The 11964-nt window shown below is 29.8% G+C and overlaps 1 protein-coding gene across 9 annotated transcripts in view; it reads left to right on the plus strand.

Annotated features, from left to right (window-relative positions):
- Positions 1-11964, plus strand: part of LOC106464149 (calcium uptake protein 3, mitochondrial-like) — a 131844-nt gene that overhangs the window by 63915 nt on the left and 55965 nt on the right. For all 9 annotated transcript variants that reach the window (XM_022391833.1, XM_013924267.2, XM_022391840.1 and 6 more), the window contains one exon: positions 9348-9422. In XM_022391833.1, the coding sequence (XP_022247541.1) occupies positions 9348-9422 (75 nt within the window). The remainder of the gene's footprint in view (positions 1-9347; positions 9423-11964) is intronic.

The following is an 11964-nucleotide window of genomic DNA, read 5'->3' on the forward strand; positions in this document are numbered from 1 at the left end:
GGTCATAACTAGAAGAGATAATTGTTTGCTTTACTTCTTTATTTACTGTTCTGTGGTTTAGGAAAAATACGTTTAAGAACTTTCAAAATAGCAATAATCTATATACGTATATAATGTATAATAATTGAAATGTGACTCTATTTTACAAAATACTAGTCTACTAAAACACAGCCAAGAAAAGTTACTTTGTACAGAGAAAAGGTCAGTTTTATATAATTGAATATGGTAACATGAGTGCACGTGTGCTGCATCATTGTAACTTCTGTATTGTTAGCCAGGTATGGCTGAAAGGACAATATAATAAAAATAATAAATATATATATAAATGTATAATGTTATGAGATTTAAGCTATTTAGTCTAAACATTTATGTTTTTATTATAATTTGTAGTCATTCTAGAAGGAAAAAGGCATAATTTATATTCATTTCATAATTTTTTAAAGTGGTTACAAAATTGGTCAAATCCACCAAATCCATACAGACATTTGTTACTGAAAATAACAGATAAAATATAAAGTTTTTACTTAAAAAATGTTTGATAACTATCTGGACATTTTAAAGATTTTGCATATGAAATTTGAAAATTTTCTGTTGCACAAAAGCATTTTTAATCTTAAAATGAAAATTATTTTGCATGTTGGATAGGCAACATGTGAAAAGAAACAAAATGCATGAGAAAAATTGCTTTATAAACCATAAACTGAATAAAAAAATTTTATATTTTGTGTATGAAAGCATTGTAATGTTTAATGATAATCTGCTAAATTTTGTTAACATACACTTTCTAATTTAAAGGTTATAGTATGAAAACTACCAGATCGGTCCCAGTGACCGACCTTGTGCAAAAAGAGTTAATAGCTGTCATTAAACTTAACCAGCCAAGAACTCAAGTGTTTTTTATATTTCAGTATTCTACCATAAAATGATACAAAAGCAGTTGTATTGTTGTTCTTATAAAAGATTATTACACTAATTTAGTAAAGACAATTTTTTCTAGGTGAGCAAATTACTAAGTTTTACTAAAGTTAAAATTCATAAATTAATAAATAGGGAAAACTTATATGATCTATTACTAAGTTATTTATCTGGATGTTCCATTAACCCTTTCTCATCTCCACTTGTATATTTATACATGCTAGACATCATTTCCATGTGTATATATACACCAAATGTCTTGTGTGCCATTTAAATGCCTCACACCTGGTTTGTTTTGTGATGGAAAACACCCTTCCATGAATGATAAGGGGTTAAACTTGTTTAGTTCAACAAGGACTGGATAGTTATTTATTTATTTTTTATTATACAAAACATTTATGTCTTTGTTGTAAAGACTAGTTTTAAGTTCTCAGTTTGGTTACTTTGCTTTCTTTAAAGTAAATAGTAATGTTATATAAAAACAGTTAGATTTGTCTTGATCTTGTTTTTCTCACATTTTCATTAAATTAATGGTTGCTTAAAAATAGTTTTACAAAATTTTCTGTTTAATAATTAGATTGATGGCACCCAAATAATCTGATTTTTGTTATAATGAATCTTGATAGTTGGAAAATGTCCAGCTTATGAGTGGCATATATATATATATATATATATGTGACATATTTAAGGTGTTTTTTAAATAGCAATATTATGTTCAACATTTTGTAAAAGCGTGATATCCAAACATTGTATTTACAATTGAAGAACAATCGTAGCCTGTTTTTTTTTTCTTGTATCCATTTTGGATATGGTTTTTTATAATATATTGATTATTTAATATATTTTTAATAAATCTGCTTGTGCCAATTTATATTTCAAATTGTATATCTTTATTATCAGTAAATTTTAAGATATTTTTGGTCTCTATACATTGTTATGTCATTTTAAATTGTTTGTTTAAGGATGAAAGAAATGCTTCAGAAAAGTGATATAGTAGTGAGTTATTTTTTTAATTTTATAAGCATTTATGTTGAAGTTGAATACTATAGTTTTATTATTATTTATGGATTATCCTGAAATAAGTTAATACAGTCCTTTTCCTTTTATGTGTGTGTGGTCACACTTACATGTATAGGCACTTAACACAAATATAATTGTGCAAGCTATTTGTCATATGTATGGAAGGCCATATTCAGTCGCATTTCACATTACAATGTTAGGTACTCTTGAGGAACAGTGTTATGTATGAAAATAAGTTGAATAACATAGTAATATATCTTCAATTCGCTGTGATTGTTCATGATGCAAACAGAGGATGGCAGCCAAAGGCAACAACTTGTAGATTATTGGATACAAAACTAGAAGATATAGGGAGAACATCCATGATGAATCTGATGAGAATTTTGTAGAAAATGAAGAAGAAAATCAAAATTAAATCAAACCTTTTGAACATAGTAGCATTCCGTATTTATTTTTTTATAAACTCAATAATTCTGTTAATATAATATAAATATTTATAACATTAAAGAATTAATCTTTTCTTGTCATTTTTCTGTCATTATGCATCATTTTATGCACCTATACAGCTCTCACACACAAACGCATTCATTTGTACATGTAAGTTGCCAAATGAATTTTTTTTCCCCAAAATATCTGTTAATAAGAAGAAATGATTTTTATATTGTGCCTACAGTAAGACTTAATAATTTTTAAATTTAATTAATGTTAAAATTTAAAGTACAATAAAGACTCATGTTCATAATTTCTGAATCATTATAATGATCATAAAAATTCTTTACATTTGACTAAACTTTCCATCTTTGCCATTTTAGTGTTGCATGACAACATGTTAAAGCCTGTTTGACAGCTTGCAATCACTCATCAAAGCATTTCACTCCCATTTCTCTCTGTGTAATTGTTTATATTCTATCATTAAACTTATGTTAATTCTTACCTGTGCTATTACATAGGGATGATGCAAGTGCCATCCCTGCTATCTTGTTTGATTTTTACTTCCTTTTTGAAAAGTTTTTTCTTCACTTGTTTGCTTGTTTTTAGTGCAGTGTTTTGATAGACATGTAGAAGATTGTATGTATAATCGAGTTCTAAATACAGTGAGATTCCAACTGTAATATTTATTGTTTATCTATTGTTGACTGGTTATTTCTATTTCACCCTGTACTTAAGCTTTTGAAAGAAACACAAAATTTCCAGCTAACTTTACACTAGAATTATGATTTAAAAAAAATTACTACTAGTTAATAACATGTATAAAAGTGGATACTCCATTTGAAACTATGTCACCTCAGTGAAATTGCTTGACACCATTGTTTTGTAATAAAAAAGAAGCAGAATAAAGATGAACAAGAAATTCAGACTTTTTACCGACATTCCCAGAATTTATGACTCAGTCATTACATAGATATTATTATAAAAGGAAATGCTGTATAGTATTGTAAAGTTCTGATGACCTATTGAGAAGATATTTAAAATACCTTTTCGATGAACAATCCAATTCACCCCTATATAGGCAGTGCTACCACCTGCCTGATATTTAGTTTTTAATTAAATTTTTTATGGCTTGAAATTCATCCTTATGTTTACACGTCTACTTCCAGAAATATTATTAAATAATGTTAAAGCAATGCCATTTTAGTTCATATGCTGTTGAAAGGTTCACTGCTGCCAGAATGATCAATATAAATCTTTTTTTAGTTGTTTTAATTTTTCTGTGTTTTAAAATAATTAATTATTTTGTGTATTTATCGTGTTTATAATCTAGTTTAATAACTTGCACTCTTTTAACAATTAAGTTATTCCTTCTAGCTCAGTCATTGTGCAAGTTTAAATTTTTGTTTGATTTCAAAATTTAATTATTGTTTTTTATAAACTGCAAATACTGTTTCAAATAGTTAAATTGAAAAATGGACACTTTGAAATTAACAAACTTAGGTGTTATTTTGTTAATTATGCATTGTTCAAGAAAATCCAGATCTAACTGATTTTTATAACATTCATATTTAAGTTTTTCTGAATAATGGTAAAGTAAATCAATTATAGTATATCTGTTGGTAATTACAGTTCATTGTTTTCAAAGATGCTGATTATTTGTGATTATTTTTTTCAATTATCATAATAAACTTACAACTAACAAGTTCCCAGTTAAACATCAATAAAATCATCAGCTTTTATTTTTTCGACATCTCCACTTATAGTAATAAAGGCAAATTTGAATGTGTTATTTCATTTAAAATGTTTCACGGGCTTATAATTTAATTTTGATAGTTTTATACCAGTTTCTTTTATGAAACTAATTCATTAAGTATACTGGTATATAAATATAGTTTTTTGAATAATGATCTTGAAAATATCAAAAAGCTCTAAACTAGAAATTATTTTCAATAAGTATTGTAAGTAATTACTCTACAAACTGAAATGAAGTTGTATACTCATTAGAGTAGTGTAATCAGTTTTATATGACTACAAGCTGAGGTATCTGTCCTTTGTCTGGGCTATGAACTTAAAAAAATGTGGGGGTGAAATCCTAAAAATGTCTTAATAACATAACATAATTTTACAGTATTCATTTTTACCTCTCCAAAAGTTTTGTATAAGTTGTAAAAACTCATTATGTATATATTTAAAACATAGTATACACTGTGCAATGGTCAGAGTGACTTTATAGTAAGTAGTGGAAGTAGGTGTGTGTTTGTTTTCTGCTTTCAACATCCAGCTCTTAACGTCCTTCCACAGTGTTTCACAGGATTAATTAATTGACGGTCATTGGCTGCAGAGGTGTCTTACAGGGCAAAGTTGAAAGGTCACGTGTCAAAGTAGGAAATGGGTATAACTCAAGAAACAGCTCTTCACATCAGCATTACAGTGGCCATTGGAGTTGAAACTTCAACTGAGTTTATGTAGTATTACAGTAATAGCAGCCATTTGTTTTCATTGCATCCCTCCATAGAAAGTGCTAGTGCACTCTCTGAAATATATAAGACATTTCTGTGCCCTCCCCACACACTGTATATATATTGTTTTATAGAAAATTTATAAAGTTTTTTGAGTTTTTAGTGAAGGAACATGGTACCATCTATGAAATTAATTAATATTAATTTATATGGGAGATAATAAATGCTTAATAACAGCCCTAATAATGAGGGGTGGAAGGGTTGTAAACCACTGTTAACATTCTCTTTGTTCCAAACTATCATCCCCATAAAGTTTGGTTGGGATTGGCCCAGTGACCTTAGGAGTAATTAGATAACAGACAGACAGACACACAAATTTTTGTGCTTTACATATATAGATTTGTTAGAGGTTATAAAATTTTATTATTTAACTCCTCTGAACATTACTATTCACTGTTGTGAGTTATACTTGCTTCCATTATATGCGTGCCATCCCTTTACCTCCTCCTCATCCATAATTAATTCAATGAATTGTTTGTTTAATAAAGTAGATAGTATGTTGATCATTATAGAAATGAATTTTTCACTCAAAATAAGTTCCAGTAAATTGCCTTACACTATGGCTTTTACTCTGAATTTTGTTTCTTTATTAATCTATTTTATTAATACAATTTTACTTCATAATATATTAGGTGGTACAAAATTTTGTTAAATTTTTGTAAAAAAAAATATAAGAAGGCTGGCTAAAGCTGAAAATCAGTATTTTTGTTATGTATACTGCTCATAAGTCTATGCCTCCCTTTTTCATTCTTTTGTTTTGTTTTGTTGTGTTTATTGATAATGCAGAAAAAGTTTAGCATAAGAAATTTTTAAATGCTGCTCACCTTTCCACTATTAACTGGCACCACTGCTGTAAAAGTTTTTACACATGTTCCAAGCTTTCAAACAAAACTCCCATCTACACAAGTAATAAAGTGTACTGTGGATATTTATGATGCAATTAGTGTTAGACTGTAGCTCTCTACAGTAGGAAGGTGACACATCCGTCATGCACACTACTCCACTTGAGCATATTGTGTATACCAAAGTCTCGTTAATTTCCTAAGGAATACTGTGATTCAGACATGTCTGTTCATTGTAGAATTTTTGTGCTTATTAATTTAAAGATTTAGTTAACATTCAAAGTGTTTTTTTTTGTTAGATCTTTTAATGTAAATTATTGTCCATTCTTACATTAATTTGATTTCTTCTCTTAATCCTACCACAACTAGCTTGTGTATTTTTCACGACCTCATAACCACCATGTAAACATGGTGGTATACATACTGACTGAAAGTACTTAATGTATCTTCACAAAATTTGGCAAGCTTTCAATAAACATTAAAAGTCTTTTGTAGACAAAAAAAATCAGTATTTTTACAAAAACTTTGTGAGTATATGGTGTCAAAGTTTTGAACTACTTCTAACTAATTATCCCACCATACAACTTGTAAATAACTCAGTGAATGGTTAGCTCACATTACATTATTGAATTACCTGACACACAGGCTACTCATAAGCATAGTTCTTGGAAATAATTTTTTATTTTACATAATCTAACCTAATAATTTTCTAATTTTTACATTTTAGTTACTTTTTTAATAATAAATAAAGAATACACATGAAAAGAAAGAAATACAGTACTTACCTGGGTCTTTTTTTGTGGTGTTGACTGTCAATGAAACTTGAGCCTACTTATGGTATTACCACACTAAATAGTTTTTTATTTGATTAAATACTGCACCTAAGAACACATAATAATAACAAGTAAAAAGCAGACAATGTCCTATATCTATCATAATTTTTCTGGCTTTTTAACTATGTGATAAGAGCTGTTAAAAATTCAGCTAAGCTAGTCAGTGTGTTTCCTGTGTGAATAAAATTTCATTTGGAAGCAAAATGTATAATTTTCTGAACAAACAACAACGTAATATGATACATCATTTGCTAGATTAAGACTTTGGCTTTCTATTGATTATAAATAATGTACTATTAAGTATCGGAGAGAATTATTGGCACTTTGTGAAATAGAGAATGTGACAGGTGGGCATGGCAAGAGGGAGTCTGATTTTTTATTTTATGGCTCTGTAACTAAATAAGATTGAAGGCTATAAAAATTGTGCTTGCCTAAGCAATGAAAATATTATAATGAGTAATTTATGTTAAATTCTGTACTTCTTGAAGGGGTGATAAATAAATTACAGAAGAGGGAAAAGCTAGAGAGCAAATGTCACAATTTTCATACCAGGAGAAATTGTAGATTTGTTTGAATATTTCCTTATAAAATTAAGAACTTAAAACCTGTATAATATTAAAATTTGATTTATTAACTACATTTTGATGTCAAGTTTATTTGTATATAATGATGATAAAGTATTTTAATTATATTTTGATTGTAACTCTGTAGAAGGTTGTGATATGTGCACTTTGATCTACCTGATGCAAAAGGGTTAATCAAATTACGAGATTCTAGGACACATGCTCCTGAACCTATGATATGCTTTCTTTGACACAATTATTCCCCCTTGCTTTTAACCCAATTTTGGGGTTTCGATGCTTACAATTTTTTCACTGCAACAGTAACCAGGACCTACTTAAAATACTCCATGAATTCTCTTTCATGGATATTATTGCATATGGTTTCTTACGTTTGCATTTTTGAAACCTCCTGAGGTCTGAATTCCTTCATAGTTGTTGTCTTTTAATGATGACTGGAGTTAATCAGATGATGAGCAATGTTCCCACCATTGTATATCCTTTGGTTGGTTGAACTCAGACCCAGAACTCATGGTCTCTTGCTTCTGTACCTTTTGGTAAGTCTGCCTTGTCTCTGAATAACTTTGATCAGCTCTTTCAACAACTTGCCTTTGCTTCTGGTACTTTTGTCTCTGTTTAGGATCAGATGATGCCCACCCTTGTTCTTCACTACTCTGATAACTCAAGTATGTTTCTTTTTTTACTCCAGATATTTTCTGCTAGTTGTTGGGTGAGCTTCTTGCATGCACCTCAACTCGTAAGATGTTTTTTTCTCCTCTTCCCCCTTTTCCTGTTTATTATGGTTTTGCAAATTCTTTCAGTTTATGCATTATGTTGACTTTTAGTTGCAACATCCTCACTAGATTTAAGATTTTTCCTCCTGTAGTTGGACTTTTTCCTCTTTTCTAGTGCTTTTATCTCTTCTCATAACTTTGGGATTTTCACCTCTCATACTTTGACTCTCTTTTACCCTCAGTCTGCTATTTATCTTTTGCTTACTTACCTTCTTAGTTTGCTATTCCCTTTGCCCTTTCATTCTGAAGACTGCATCACTACCCTAAGAGCTTCCTTAAGGTCATACTAACCTGTTCTTCATGCTAACCCACTTTCTTTTTAACAGTTCACTTTCTCTGATTCTTTTATTCACTGTATTAGAATGCCTTGTCTTCTGGAGTTAGATTCCCTCTATTTTAACTTCATTTGACACTTTTTCTTTTATGCATATATTTTAGAAATTTTTCAACCTGTGGCCCCTACATGGTGTCTCTTCTGTAAGGCCAATCATCATTTGTTTCTGGAATTACTTATCAGCTTTCATATTATGGGAGATTGGCTCTTAAACTTTGTCTACCTATGGACTCACTTTACAGGAGACCACTGGGACCTACAAGGTTTCTTTTATGAGCTTTCTTTGTCAATCAAGGTTCACACCTGTCTTTTTTTTTTCAACTAAGTATAAGGACATTCACACACACTGTATTTGGTAGGTTTGTAATTCCACCACTATATGGACATTTGGCAGCTTCTATTCATTCATTGTGTATGAATGTGTTCTCCTACCAAATGATGCCCTACTTCACACACACACACACCTCCTTCTTTATCTACACTGGTCCATCCATCATCTTATTAATGTGGGATTCTAACTATTAAAGGAACATTTTGGAAGTTAACATTTTCCTTACCCCAAAAGTGTATTTCACATAGATACTCACCTCTCCACAGAAACCATATACCCTTCCTCCCCACTTCTGGTTTGTCTCTTCTGCCTTATCAAGAATGAGTCTTTGGTATACATAATGTGCTCAAGGAATATACTGCATATGGAATATGTGCCAACTCCCCTATTAGCAGAGGCTATAGTCTAATGCTGATTGAAATCAGACTGGCACAGCCTGTCATTATGTGTAGGTGTGGGAAATTCACTCAAAAGCTTGATGCATGCACAGAACGCTTTTCCAGAATTGGAGTGGGGTAATAATTCTCAGTTTTATGAAGAGATGATATCTGCAATAAATTTTTTAACTTTGCCCATTTTGAAGAAATATATTGTAGTGAATATTTTACTGGTATGTCAAGCTGTTTTCTTATATAAGGAATGTAATATTTTTTAAATAAATATACATCATTCTTTCAGTAATGTCACATCTTTTGTAGATTTCTGCAGATATCTGTTTTAATATTTTATGTACCAGAAAAGTTATTATGATTTGTTTGTTTTTTCAGTTGGAGCAAATATTTAGCAAAGTAGCTCGAAATACCCTCAAGAAAACTGAAGAGAAAACAAACAATTCCCAGTTGGTGAGTGGTAAACCATTAAAATGTATACAGTAAAGTGACTGTGTATTTCAAGCGTAAATGAAAATGGATGTACATTATAGATGAAGTGAGAGTAAATATCTTGTGTATAAACTCATCTCAGTTATATTATGGGATATTGTATAGTTTTGTATATTGACACTGTGGGAATTGTTTACATATTTGATGCAAATTCATTTGTACTGCAACAAGAAACTGTTTAAGGATCAAGATCTGTTTTGTTTTAAATATGATTGTGCTGTATTTTTGCAAGAAAAGTCTTCAGAATGCTGGTATCATGCCTTTCGCTATTCCTAGGCTACTTTTCATTGCTGCCACCTTTCGCAGAGTTGAAACATGAGGTATGTTTTATTTTCAATTTTAATTCTAGATCTATAAATGTATATATATTTCTTAACCAATTAGTTGTACAAGTATTACTATAGTTTTAAAAAGCATAGAGTTGTGTTAAGTCTATTAGTATTAATGACTCACCCTTTGTCTTCACACTACAGGTACTTGCAGTTTTAATGAAATCTAAAATAATTACTGCAAGTTCTTGTGCTCATATGTTCAACCTTTAATAATAAGAATTATTTAAGCCTCTTGTATTAGAACTATTTGGTAACTATTGCAATTCCTGATCACTTAGACATTTACAAACAAATTTTGAGCAGTTTTCTAACTATTGAATTTATTATCCAGTTGTAACTCAAGAGTAGGAGTTGTGTTATGATACCCGTATATTTTATATTAAGCCCTGGTGTAGGATTACATTTTTTAATCTAAACGTTAGTAGCATGCTGCTGTGGACCAATGACATACTTACTTTGTTTATTAAGAATTTCTGGATAAAAGTGAACTAAATACATAGATCAGGATGAAAATGATTTAAAGTATGCTTTATAATCAAGTTTTTCTTTATTTACAGTTAAAAGAACTGAGCAAACTCATTATGTCTATTAGAAAAAGACCAATTTCAAGTCAAAAGTTCATGCATGATTTAAAAGAAAGAAAGAAAACTAAAGATGCACATAGTACAAATGAAAACTAATAAGGGTAAGATTTTTGGTTGATATGTACTTGTAGTATAAAAGAAAATTAGCAATGGGCAGTTATCATATGATAAGGGTTACAAGTCATACTTATTTAAATACTAGGAATATACAGTTAGTGACAATAGTGCACAGATCACCAACTCAAATAATTTAACATGAGAATAAAGAAAAGAGAGTCTTATAATGATGAAATAAATGTACAACATTTGTTGGTATTGTTGTACACAATGTTTCTTTAACAACTTGGTATTGTTGTACACAATGTTTCTTTAACAACTTGGTATAGCCTTTAATTTAAGGTAGTTAATTTATGTCTTTGATTCTTATATACTTCAAAATATTAAACTTCACAAAGTGTATTAAGAAACTATGTGAAATCTGAGGCTTGTTCCATTTCTGTTCGGGATTAATTCCTAGCCGACTCTGTGGCCGACTGATTTCACTGTAATTTTAGTTTCAATTTATATTTTTTAGACATTGTTGAGTGGATGTAACTGGTTGGCTAATCACGAGTTTTCCCAATATGTAATGGAATCTTTCCCCTAAGGTTTTAGGAATTTTTTCACAAGAATTGTGTCAGTTGTTATCCATGTTCATTGCCATTAAGTATAGTTCTTGTAAATGACATTTTGTTCTCCAAGTGCTCATTAGTGTATTTGTATACTTATCTTGGGTCAAACATCTGATGCCGTTCTAGCCAATTTTCTCTACTATTCTACTAAAAGCTTTCAATCTATTCTGTTACCTATAACTAACCAAATGTTTGCATTCCATCACTCAGAGTTGTCACATGATACTGTGTACTTCCAAATACTGGTGTTAAGTGGAACATCCAGTTAGACCAAAATGACCTTTTGGTAATTTATTTTCAGGTTATTTTGTGAACATTTTTGTACATTTTTCTGGCATCATTCTGACAGAAAATTTAATTTTACGGTGATGTATATTCTTCTTTATGGTTATACATCCTCAACAATTCTTATACTAAATCTTTGTTGATATTCACTAAGCATATATTTCCTTTTTCTTTTCCTTTTTCTATATTATCTAGACTGTACATGTTATTTAATTTTCTTTTTTGCTAAGTACTATCATTTCATATAAAATTTTAGCATGTATGTAATGTGTCAAAAGTGAAAGGCCATGTCATCTTGTTTGTTGACTCGCATTCAAAATTTTATTGAACTACTATTTCATGAATTTATGTCAATAAGTTTGGTATCAAACTGTAGATTATAATTCAAATTTTAGAACTATATATTAATCAATTTCTTTATTTAAAAGTAAATATAAAAAAATGACAGTTAAACATAGATTTTTGTGTGTCACGTGGTATGTTGAGTGCAGCACTGGTTCAGATTAGATGTTTGTGATGTCAAAATACTAAGTCTGTAGTTTCTAACGAATTAGAAACTCAAATTACCGATATTGACAAGCTATAATATAAATAAGAGCCTCTTATCTTTTCAATTTGCTAAGATATTGCT

The sequence above is a fragment of the Limulus polyphemus genome, unplaced genomic scaffold (genome assembly GCF_000517525.1).
Source record: "Limulus polyphemus unplaced genomic scaffold, Limulus_polyphemus-2.1.2 Scaffold1571, whole genome shotgun sequence".
NCBI lineage: Eukaryota > Metazoa > Arthropoda > Merostomata > Xiphosura > Limulidae > Limulus > Limulus polyphemus.